General features: G+C 39.3%; 1 protein-coding gene across 6 annotated transcripts in view; it reads right to left on the reverse strand.

Moving 5' to 3' along the window:
- Window positions 1–12,998, reverse strand: part of TTC7A (tetratricopeptide repeat domain 7A) — a 175,536-nt gene that overhangs the window by 59,501 nt on the left and 103,037 nt on the right. For 5 of the 6 annotated variants that reach the window (XM_054064060.1, XM_054064062.1, XM_054064063.1 and 2 more), the window contains one exon: window positions 2,446–2,562. The exons of the other annotated variant lie outside the window; for it this stretch is intronic. In XM_054064060.1, coding sequence (XP_053920035.1) covers window positions 2,446–2,562 — 117 coding nt within the window. The remainder of the gene's footprint in view (window positions 1–2,445; window positions 2,563–12,998) is intronic. 6 annotated transcript variants of the gene reach the window in all.

Genomic DNA, 12,998 nt, shown 5'->3' on the forward strand with positions numbered 1-12,998 from the left:
GGTGGATGGCATAAGTTTGGCCACAGTAAAAACTGGCCACAGGAGAGCAGCATTCAGAGGTGGCTTGATGAGATGGACTCAAGTTAACAAAATGCACCTCAGCACAGTCAGCAGCATGGCCTTTTAACTGGGAAAAGACTGAAATTCCAGCCTGAAAACCAAGTGGACTTCATCATGTGAAACAGACACTGCCAATGCTTTATTTGTTACCCTGGAGAAGGGCTGAAAATGAACTATTGCTTCAAAGCTGCACTACAAGGCCTTCAGCCAAGAAAGCTTTTCCATGCAACACAGAATGGACAGTAGCCAGATGATTTGCCTTCCACAAACAGCACGGGAAAGGCTGACACTGGGACACACTGCCACTCCACTGCCCATGCTCTTAAAAGGTATATGAGACAGTGGATAAAACGGTGAGAAAAATTGCTGAAGGGAACACTTTGATTTTGAGACTCTGCAGAGGCATCACTTTATCAGAGAAAAGACAAGAGAGGACTTGAACCTGGCATACAGATAGCTGCCCAGGGAGAAAATACCGGGCCCTGAAAGACTCTTTAGTCTAGCAGAGTCATAGCGAGATTGCAAAGCTGGGAAACTTAGGCCAGACAAATGCAACCAAATGTAACTAAAGTGCAACTTAATTGTGAGGCGATTAGCTGCTGATTGAACTAGTAGAGTGTCGGGTGCAACAGCTCTCAACTTCATGTAAATAAAGGCTTCTCTTTCCCAAGAGGCCCTAAAATGTGTCTGTGTCCAAGTCTCACTGATAAGAATTCCTCTCAAGTTCCTTTGCAAGCCCATCCTGGAATACTTTACATATTTGTTAGCTGAGACTGCTGCAATTTGCTTAATACAAGGGGGTTCCTGGGTCACTGAACGCAGTCTAAAACTGCAGGTACCAAGTTCATTCTTGTTACCTTTCAAGCAGTACTTCCAAATAGAAAATGCCTTATGAAGTATTTTTTGAGAAAGTCAAAAAGGCCCACTGGGAATAGCAGAGAAGTACACATTAGAATTCCTAAAGCCAAAAGCAAAGCAATTTGTTTTGTTTAAGCTTTTATGGCTAAAGCTTATCAAAAGCTTCTAAAGCTATCACATCTTGGGTTTATAAGTATAACAGCCAAAGCACAGCTTGGGATCTGAATGCAGTCCAAATGGCTGAGCTATTTATTTGTCTGTTTTCCAATGTACTCTCTTCAGTCTTAGGCTTGCAGCCCACCCCTCTACCCCCGCAAGAGTAAATCTTTCAGTCATAATTGTTCAGTGTGGATTTGATCAGCTTCATAAGGACTACTCATGGGTATAAAGATTATTCATGTGAGAGGTACATGATTGAATCCTTAGTTAAAGAGACTACGGCCTAAGGAAATCAATTATTCCAGCCTTTAAGAGAGCATTCGTCTGCTGCTACGTAAATATCTTGATTTTTGTGTTTGGTCTGCTGCTCATTAGCTAAATCAACAAGGAATTATGAATAATCTCTCAAGGACAACTTCTATATAGGCACACATCATTCCGCATGTATACTTCCGGTGTTTATAAAGCTTATGTAAATGCATACAGAAATCAGAGAACAATACAGGCATCGTGAGTTTTCTGTGATGGCTGTTGCCATCAAGCATAGAATCACCAGGTTGGAAAGGACCCACTGGATCATCGAGTCCAACCATGCTGTTCTTCCCATCAAATACAACCTCTATATAAGCGAGAGATAAGTACAGTCTTGGGATAACTTTCTCAAGACAGTTGTACCATAACTAGGACAATATCCAAAGAGTGCGAGAAGGAAGAAAACCCAACCTGGTGACTTTCACACTTTCTAAACTTTTCATAGGGGAAGCAGATGAGAGGGAGGGAACAAAAAGGGAACCTAGCACTGTCTATCTAACTGCAGATTTACTCAGATGAAGGAAGGGAGAAAGCTGCTACATCCTTCACTCCTTTCCTTGCCCAGTTAGCATGAGGCTATGCAACCAGCATGCAACCACAGTATATGATAGAGACTTGGCTGTGTACCCTTCCTTGGCTTACTCAGCTCAGGACTTTGTCACACCCCCACATTCCTGGTTGGTGCCAACTACTGCAGGCTGTGAACAATTGCTGACAGATGCTCAGCACTACTGGGGAAAAAAAAAAAAGAAATGTATTCTCCACTCTGGACATCTGAATACAGATAGCGATGTCTAGACATTCAGATCAGAAACTCTTGGTTCAAGCTGCTTCTTCAAACAAATTCTTAAGGATTTATTTTGTTGTTGTTGTTTTATTCACGGCTATTAAAATCCTGCTTTTTAAAATCACAGCTAGAAAGATTACTTATGTTTCTTTTTAAACAGCACAGTTTATAACCCTTTTTGCAAAAAGGATGCTTAAGTATCTAGACAATTAAAGAAGATAACTGCATTTCCATTATGGAATCAGAACTTGTTAGTGGAGAAAGCCTACCTGTGCTGTAAAACATTATATACCATCTGCCACATCTGCAACATATGTCTACACGTCACCAGAGCCTCACCAGGTCCTTTATGTATCCATTCCAGTTTTACTTTGGTGAAGAGTAAGCTGCAAGGTAAAAAATAATAACTTATGTTTTATTGGCATTTTGTAAATATGCATTTTCATTTGTTTTGTGTATGCAGCAATAAAATAAAACACCATAGCAGAAAACATTTCATTTGGCTCAACTTTGATTCCCCACAAGGAGATGAGGGGATTAACAATATTCCTCAGCTGCAGTCAAATTTGCGTCACAAAGCTGGCAGGACAGTGTTAAAAGCAATGGCTTGCAAAGCTAACAAGGTAAAGCATACAGTGAACCTAATTTTATTTTGGACAGCATTAAAAACAGAACAAAAAAGAATTGCCATAATACATATGCCAGACTGTTTTCTTAGTCTGGCATCTTATAGCACTAGCTTATATAATAAATTTCAGACAAAAACCCCAACACACTTAATGTATGCAGACAATTATGTAATGCCTCACAGGAAGCAAAAGCTTTTTCTTAACCCCAGCTGGCAATCATCTCATGCCCCTAGGCAAGACAGCTGATAGCCCTTGTACATTCTTGTTCTAGGTAGTGAAACTGCTGCTACTGTTCTTATACCTAGAGAACACGTACTTACACAGACCACTGGAATTTAGCAGAACTAGGTCAAGCAGAGGTTAGGAGACAGATTTGGCAATGACACAATCTACCACTTGCTGCTAGCATGAGTTTTAATGCCATGCTCAAGACACCTATTTTTTTTTTTTAATAGCTGAGATAACTGAATTTATTTCTTATTCACTAATGTAAATTTACTTCTCTGCTTTAAATGTTTTCAAAAATTCCAAGATCTACACATTTTGAATTAGCTTGATATAGCTAGCAATTAATCTACTAGATACACACATATGTACATACATACAAACAACATAACCTGCTGAATGTTAGAAGTCCTAAAACCAGTCCTGTGAAATGACCTGCAGGCTCCTGAAGAATCCAAACAACTTCAGAAGGAGACAACAGCAATTGCACAGATGATGTTAGAGAAGGTTTTGGAGCTGAATAATTAACTTGCAGTAATCGGAAATCTGCACCCAAGACTCCATGGTAAACACCTATACTAATGTGCTAAAATTCTGCACTTAGAGACGTTAGGGTTTTTAGAGGGGCAGGATGAAGTTTCCAAAATGAGACCCAACTGTCATCTGCTATAGGGAAGTCTTCTCGTGGCTGCTGCTATGGTTTGACCTCACAGGACAAGCATTCAACTAAATCCCCCAGGTACGAATTTAGGCTATGAAAGGAAGAAGATCGAGAACAAAGGAATTTGTCTTTGTCCTTAACTATTTTTTATCCATGTTCTACATTTACCTTTGATTTTCTTGTTACTGATCTAAGAAAAACAAATAAAACGTCCCCTGTTCTTAGCTGACCTCCTAACTGAAAGGAAGTGCCCTTATTATGACTCAGGTAGTTATTTTTGGTCATCCACAGATGGATCAAACATTTTTGCTGGGACAAAGAATATAGCAGTAGAAGCACTCTTAACAAAAATGAGACTGAATTCAAAGGAGTGGTTAGCAATAGAAACTAGCCAGTGATCGTGCTGCTCTGGGCTAACAAGAACAAAGCTTTTTTAAATACAACCTAATATAGAATCAAACACATAGGAGCAGGGTATACATATCACTAGAAAGCAATGGGAGGTTATATCCTGGAGTGCAATGGTATTATAAAAGATAGCTTCATAAACTTCAAGTTCCTGAACAACAATGCAGTTAAGAGGTCAGGCAACCCTTAGCATCCATATATGGAAGCACAATGAAGCAAAAGCTGGAAGCTGTAGTTATTCCTGTTCACAGCAGCAGCAAGAGACCACAAGCCTGTTTCTAGTTCTTGCTCTCTAACTCCAAAAGAAGACTAAAAATGGAATGAGGTTCAGGAAAAGGTTATGCAAATGATCCGAGGGCTAGAAAAATGTTTATCATCAGAGGCTTAAGAATCCGTTTATTTGGTTTAACCAAGAAGCAGTAAATAAATTATTTTGCCCCAGCCCGCTAGCACCTACATGGAGAAGTATCTAATGGTGAGTCTTTGATCTAAAAAAAAAAGTATCAGAAAATCCAAGCATTTGTCAGAAGCTGAAACTAGTCAAATGAAGATTTTTAAGTAAACGCAGACATGTAACTATCAAATTAATCTTTGCAGCAACTACATTACGTACACAGGAAATATGTTACATACACAGGAAATACTATAGTCTTTAAAGCCTTTTCAGCAAGACAGAATTAACATCCAGAAAGCAATGGCAACGCACAGATAGAAGCTATGAGTTTGATGCACAAGCTCGTGAGTGACAGTCTTTGGACTGCACTGTGCAGAGGGACAAGACTGCATTGTCATCTTCTTTCTGTCAATTTCTCTATTAAAAATATCGTACTAGTCCAAGAAAAAATGCATTGAACAATCTATGCTATTTTAAACATACAGACTAGTTTTTAAACCACCACAAACTTTCAAAATGAAAGACCTTCTAAAACACTGTATGACCCTCCTTGCAGCAGAAGAGTAGTGGTCAATGAGCCAGAGGCTTAGAGAGAGGCCATATGAGAGCTCTGCACAACTCCACGCCTCTGAATGCCCTAAGATACCACTCTTAATGAAATAGAATAATACAGGAAAGAAGAATCTTTCAAACAGTCAAACTGCTATCCAGGAGGGTTATATTTAGGGTTCCTTCTCCCTTTCACATAAGTAGGGGTATAGTTATCAGCAGGCAATTAAAATCACTACATAGTATATTTAAACACTGCAGTTAAACATTTAAAAGACAAACAAATCAAGTTCTTCTCTCCATCACTCTTCGGTTCACTGCTTATGGTGAGTATATATAAACTACTTTGGATGAAGATGCAATGCTCTGTCTCAGGAGAGAGAACAACTAGTGAAACATAGGGAAAAGGCAAATCTCTCACAAAAATGTTACGAAGTCTGAGCACAAAATTATCAGCAGTCATAAGGCATGGGCACACAAAGGTTAAAAAATAATCACGCAACTTTAGCAACTGTTTCTGCAGTGCAATACTGCTGGATCTTGGAGATACCATACGCTTTTAGCTGTTGCGGTAATTCACCTTTGGAATAGTGCTATTCATGTAACCATGTAATAATAATAATGAACAAAACCAAAAGGCAAACGTGAAGAACATAACTGCTAAAAGGAATCAAACCATACTGAAAACTATAGTAATCAAACAACAAAATTAAACATTATAATAAAAAAGGTGGAAATACAATAAAGACACTAGGCTGTATGTGCTATATGTTGTTTGTATTTCTCAGCTTCTAGTAAGCTTTATAACTGCAAAAGCACATAGATAAAAATATAGGGAAAACATCAAAGTGAAGTAGTATCACTTATCTTGAGCTTATAATTTTGTTACTGAGATAGCACTCCTGCTACAAATAAATCTAATGGGCATTGTGTCACATCAGTGTCTGTGCACAACTCTCACGGGCATAAATAAAAATTATATGCACAGATCTCACCTTATTATATTTTCCTAATATCATTTTATTGTCCTTTTATGTGATGCTTCCAAGTATTAAGCAGCACAGACTCTTAAAGAGATTCAACATATAAAAATAGACCCAAGATTATCAATACAGTCATTGGTAATTCTGTTAGCCTCAGAAAATGAAAACAGATTTGGGCTAAAGCAAACATAAATTGCTACTACATAAGCATAGGAAGACAAGAGAAAAAATCCACAAATCATTCTTGTAATATGTATAAAATCAGGGACAGCAACAATGGAAAATAACCAGTGCTTACTCTTGATACCAGACTCTAAACTCCCTCTCAAAAGCTTTCTTTTATCGTGTATGCAGACAGTATGCAAAGGCTTCTATTCCCTGATATAATGTCAGGTTACTGCCACAAGCACACATACGTATCTATCACAGCAGCTTTAACTCTGCCAAATCAAAATCTGTAAACAGTTGACTTTGCTGAGATACAAAGCTCTGAAAATTCAAAATTAGGTTTCTCTAGTATCAAAATTTCAGTAGTATAAATGACATAAATATCACTATAATACACCACACATTGACAAAAAAGTACAGACTGGAACCCTGGAAGACCTACCTATAAGAATTTTCAGGTGCAAGCATACTACTTTGGTTGATTTCAAGACGTATTCAACATTTGTCTTCATAAGGACTCATTTCAGCTGCTGATACCATGCCTCATGGCCTCGACAAATGCACCTACCTCACCCTCCTGAGAGTCTTGTAATCCTACATGACTAAATAATCAGCCCCTAAGTTCTTTAATATTACCCATGAAGAAAAGAGGCAGTTCCTTCCTATCACTGACAATCTCATTATTGAGTTTTAGTAGTTAATACTTATTATCAGAAGGTTTCACATGTGCATACGGTATACTATAAATGCTTAGGAGCACATCTGTGGAAGAAGTTATAAGTTCCTCTATTTAGGAATAACCTATTGACTACTTTATGGATGCTATAGGACTATGCAAAGATTTATTAATCAGTTAATTATTAGGACTTTTAAAAACTGCTTTAGAATGAAGCTTTCAATTACAAATTCTTACATCGTCACAATGGGATCTCCGTGCCCTGTCATCTGACAAGCAATCAATAATGCTAGTACTATAAGAAAAAATAACACATTCCACTTGTTTCAAGGTTGAGAGACTAAATTAGGAATAATGAGTATTATGTAGCCATTTATCTATATGTTTTATCATTCACTGGCTGCTTCTAACACCCCTATTTTTGCAGAGCTTGTCAGCAGCTGCTCAAAGATCTACTTGTCTTCAAGCTTTACTAGATCAGGGCCATCACGCCCTATAGTCTTTCGCTTTACCCAGATTTGCCTACCTACACACACAGCTGCTGGGTTATTTTGGATTTTGAACACAAAAGGAGACAAAACACCAAAACCAGCAGCAATATGTTGCAATTCACAGAGACAGTTGTGTACAAGAGCATGAAGATACTGAGCTTATGCAACTGGTATTTGTATTTTGTTTCTCTCTTTCACTGAAGAACAGGATGCATGTACCTGTTTGTGTGTTTACAGACATTTGCCCGCAGAAAGAAACCAGAATCCTAGTCACAGCTCTGAGGACAGCAAACGCATGTTCTCCAATGACTGACTGATGAGGTGTTGGAGCAGCACACAAGTGCCACTAGGCAACAGAGCCCAGCTCATCCTCCTGCCTTTTGAAGCTCAGATAAACATTCCACATCAGCTCCAATGAAAGGCAGAGGAATGCCACAATCTGGATGGGTAGGTGACCTGAGGATGCTTTCTGAGAAGGTGGGAGTCATGGATTCAAACCCCAACCCAAACTATTAAGTCCTGGGATTAGTTTATTCCACTTTAAGGTAAGAGATGCAAAAGGAGGATACAGGTAGATACAAGATACTGACTGATTTAACAGATCTGGAAAGACGGTGGAGGAGATAAAAAGAATTATCAAAGTTTTTGAACACTTTTGATATATGGAGATAACAAATAGACTTCTCAGCCTGGAAAAGAGGCTGAGAAGAAGAGATGACAGATTTACAAAATCATTAATAGCATGAAGAAGATGAGGAAGTCAAAGCAGTCCGTGTTGTTTCAAATGAAAGTAGTAAGGAATATCCAATAAAGCAATCAAGCAGTAGAATTAAAATGAGCAAATAAAGTGCTTTTTCATACAACACAGAACTGTGTTGTAAGGATAGAATCATAGGATCATAAAATTCCGAGGCTAGAAAAGACCTTTGAGATCACTGAGTCCAACTATACCTGTCCACTACTAAATCATATCCCTAAACACTTCATCTATCCATCTTTAAAATACCTCCAGGGATGGTGACTCAACCATCTCCCTGGGCAGCCTATGCCAGTGCTTGATAACCCCTTCGGTGAATAAGTTTTTCCCTACGTCCAATCTGAACCTTCCCTGACACAGTTTGCGGCCATTCCCCCTCATCCTATCACCTATTACTTGGGCAAAGAGACCAACACTCACCTCTCTACAACCTCCTTTCAGGATCCTATGGTGCATACACATAAATAGGTTCAAAAAGGGATTAGATAAATTCATGGATGATAAGCCCATCAGGGGCATTAAACACAACCTAATGCAACCTCTGTCTCTGAAAGCCTCTGAATCACTCAGCTGGCAGAAGTGGGGATGACATATGAGGGGTAGGATCATCCTACTGCCACGTTTCTTCATGTTTTTCCCTGTACACTCATCAGACAACCCGCTGAACACAGCCAATCCCCTAGCTTGATCAAGAATGGCCATTCTCACATTTTGATACAGCAGAAATATGATTGCAGACCACATTCTTTTTACAACCCAGGTTGTCTGGTCTTGCTTCATCTGCCAGTATGAGAGGACAGTGTATCTGGAACTGCAGTATCTTCACAGCAAGTTAGCTGCTCGGTTTATCAGTTGCTGAGCTTAGCTTCAGTGGTGAGTCACCTATACAAGCCAATTAGTTCATGTATACTCTTTCAGCATAACTATTACAGTTTCATTAACCTTTCTAGAGCACCTGCTAAAGCTCTCATCTCGTTACCAATAAGAAAAAAAGTTGGCAAAATTGGAAAGCTGCTTTTAATCTTCTGCGTTTTTGTTGACAAAATCAACATCAAAGTTGCTGTCTCCTCAAATAACTCGGTGCTTCTTGCAGTCTCCTGACATTTAAGGGCACATTCTCTAGTTAAATTAATGCCAGCAGCGCTGACTGCAACCTCCTTTTATAACTTTATGCTGTGCTATGTTATCTATCACTTTACCTACAAAGATAAATTGATCATATACTTTTACAGATGTATAGTCCTTTTTTTCTTTACAGCTCCCTGCACATTTGCCCCCATGGTATTAAAAAATAAAAACAAGCAGCCTGGTAGCATGTCCAAAGAAATGTTGACTCCATCTTCCTAGCCCAGGAAAACTAGCAGACTCAGAGCTGACATCTCCTTTAGAAGAATGTCCTGCTCTGAGACTTAGTCTTGCATGACAACAGAAATTCAGCTAAATGTCGCTCCACTAACTACAACTGCAACAGCACAACACAGTGTGAGAACAGCTTTCAGAGAAGTAGATTCTAGTCTATTTAAAAGACTGTGTGATGAAGACAATTTGCTAGGCTTAGCCCCATGACACAAGGCACTTAGGTGGCTTCTGCACATGGAACAGGAGGGAAACAGAAGAAGAGGTGATCAAAAAATCTAATATTGCAGCTTAACCTGTCAGAGATTATACAGCAAAAACAAACGAGTGGCCACTGGCAGGGCTTGCCCTGGGTGTTTTTTCTTGGATTGACTTGTCCTGTAAGCTGCAGCATGCACCTGATAGCAGAAGGGTCTCCTGTCAGTCAGGTGAAGATCCTGCCAATGGACTACATTGTGCATTTCTGCATGGACCCAAATAAGACAAACATATCTGCAGCTAGTCCAGCAACCTCTTTCAGTGTTTAGTTCCATCAAATTAAGTTGTGATACAGAGGGCAATTATGAGTCAATATTGATGTGTTCCATTCCAAAACTACCGCTTACACTGGAAGACAGTCTTGTAACAAACCCATTTTATCCGTTAAACCCAGGCAGGCTGATGAGGAACTGGCAACAAAATGATTTTGTGCCATCACAAATCATATGCATTTCAATATGTATCTCATCTGAATAAAGACAAAAATAATTTTTACTATTACCAGTTTTTACAGCAAAATCTGGAAAGAAACATTTCCAGTTTTGCTGTGCGGAGTGTTTATATCAACTTTTTTTACATAATTTACCTTTATAAGGACAGTGCATTAGACTTTTCCTTGCAACACCTCAGAAGACGCTAAACTCAGGTTTAATTTGCAAGTGTGCGTGACCCCACATTGTTTTGTGAATTGTTTTCTATCTCAGAGTCTCCAACTACAGAAAACATCCCCATTGCACTGGACACTGCATGAACACATCTGAAAACCAGAGACAGGTCTTAGTCTCCAAACAAGTTGCTTAGAGGTCTACCTCTTATTTAATTTCAATAATGAATTCAGTAGGAATTCAATGCATAAATTCTCCAGCAGATCAGAGCCCCAGTACTTCAAGTGACTAAGTGGTGAGGTATGTCATTTGTGGGTGGAAGCAGACACCTACACGGGAATGCGGAATCTCAGGAGCATACTGGAAACTGTGGTCCACTGTCTTTCACTCGTGGTGGCATTACGGCCAATATCCTATAGCTTGTGCTGGGGACATGGGAAAGCCATGATCCACTTCTTGTTCTGACATGGCCTTTTGGCTAGTCCTAGGCAAGTCACTTTAGCTCCCTGTGTTTCAATCCTTCTAAGTGCAGAGCAGATAACACAAATGACCTTTGCAAAGCATTCAGAGAATTAGATTCTTCATCATCGCCTTCCCCATATACTTTACATTTAATCTCTTAATACTGGTGCTCTCAACTTCAGAGTTATTTGTGGGAAGGAAGGAAAGCAAGTTGAGCTCCTCTCTAACTGACATCACTTTTGAAACATTTTCTCACTTGTGGACCTGATTCTTCAGAATTTCTTCAGATGTGCTCCTGGGTAAATCCAGTCTGCCACGTGAATTCATTCAGAAAGGCAGAGTTGAGAACTATCATGCTGTCACAACTACTGGAATAACTCTCGATTTACATAAATGGAAAAGGAAACCAGGCTTACGTCTCTAATTGCTGAGCTGAGATCCTTCCAGATAAGAAAAGACCATTAACAGGACAAAGCTGAAGTACATAATATGCTGCCAATACTTCCTCTCCCCAAAGACTGCAGAACTGGATGCTCCACTCTGAACTGTTGCATTTTTCAGAAAAGTTTCTAGGTCGTGCAGTTTGGGCAGCTTTAAGAGGAAAGGATACCAGGACTCTACCTAACAAAGTAACATTTGACATCAACCTCCAAGTCACCTCAATGTGGAACAAAGAGCACACCTTCTGCCTGGAAAGATATGTCAGAATCCTGATTCCTATACTTAAAAAAAGAGTGAAATACCTTCTAATTAACCCAGTGTCAAGGCAATAAGAAGTGATAGCATACCCACATTATGTTTGCACAAATTATGCAACAAATAAAGCAGACTCTACCCATAGGATTAATGAAACATTTCTACCAAACTCAACACATTTATGAAATCTTGTGTATTACTGATTCTTGAAGCAAACAGTCTGAAACTGCATCACCCATCTCCTCCACTATATTAGTAAATTAGAACCACACAAAATTTGCTTTTGTTATAAAAAAAATAGGCTTGCTGTAAAATAAGCTCTTCTTTTTTTGAAATGCATTGCACAGTGTTGTTAAACAGACTTCACTCTTTCTATCATTTCATTTTGGGGCAATATAATTTATGCCACTTTGGCACTACTCCAGCAAAACACTTATAAAAGTCTTAATCTTTAAGCATGAGTAGCCCTGCTGAAGTCAACAAGAAGTCAATTATTCTTCTACTTAAAATTAAGCATGTGCTTAAAAACCTGGGTAGATCCAGCTCTTTATGAGGAAAAGGATTATAAGAGTCTCTTCTAACTGCTTAACTTTGCAGAGGACAAAGTGTAAATGGGAGTAACATAAGAACGGCCAGAGCCTGCCGATATTTAGTGTTATCTGTATGTCTCTGTAGAGGTGAAGACAGAAATCCATCTGCCAGACACCACTGAATTTCACCATAGGATACGGATTCTGGAGTGCATGTGGGCATGTTTCAACCTAAGTTCTGACGAAGACAACCCACCATATAGTTATGACAGTTCAGAGGCAGTGCTTTTTATAAGATTAGCTTGTTCAGTGATATATGGAGGAGTGAGTTTCTATGCCAGCTTGATGAAAAAAGATGGGAAAAGACACATAAAAGGTGAAAGAAGTGACAGGAGTCAAGAAAGACAAAAGCTCCTTCATTTCACAAAAAACTCACACAATCTACAAAACAACTGTGTTGCAATGAGAGGACAGAAACCTGCTAGCTTCACCAGAGAAAATCCTAGAGAAAGAAATAGGTATTTTGCTACCAGCAGGAATCGTATTTGTCTAAGTCTGCAAAGCAAAACCATGATGTAATTGCAGTCTACGTTAGCACCAGCTGAACACATTTAGTGCAGCAACAGCAGCAGCAGACACATGAGCATGACCTTTAGCGCAGAGCTAGCAACCAGCATAGAGACCCAGGTCCGGACTTCAACAGCTAGATGTGCTAAAGATCGTGCTACTGCAGCTTCGCTCAGTCCTTTACTGGCACAATCAAGTGAACCTAATAAAACCTGCACCTACCACTTGGCTCAGCACAGCACACTAACTTGCAAAAATCACACAAACGAACCTGCATTCATGGTAATGCTGGGTTGTTTTTTCACCCCAGACAGTGCTTTTGGAGATGCACTACATTTCCTTATCAAGTTCCTTCAACCCATACAAAGCTAATTGCAGGATCCAGACTTGTAGTCCTTAATCCCCGT

This window comes from Cuculus canorus, chromosome 3 (genome assembly GCF_017976375.1).
Source record: "Cuculus canorus isolate bCucCan1 chromosome 3, bCucCan1.pri, whole genome shotgun sequence".
NCBI lineage: Eukaryota > Metazoa > Chordata > Aves > Cuculiformes > Cuculidae > Cuculus > Cuculus canorus.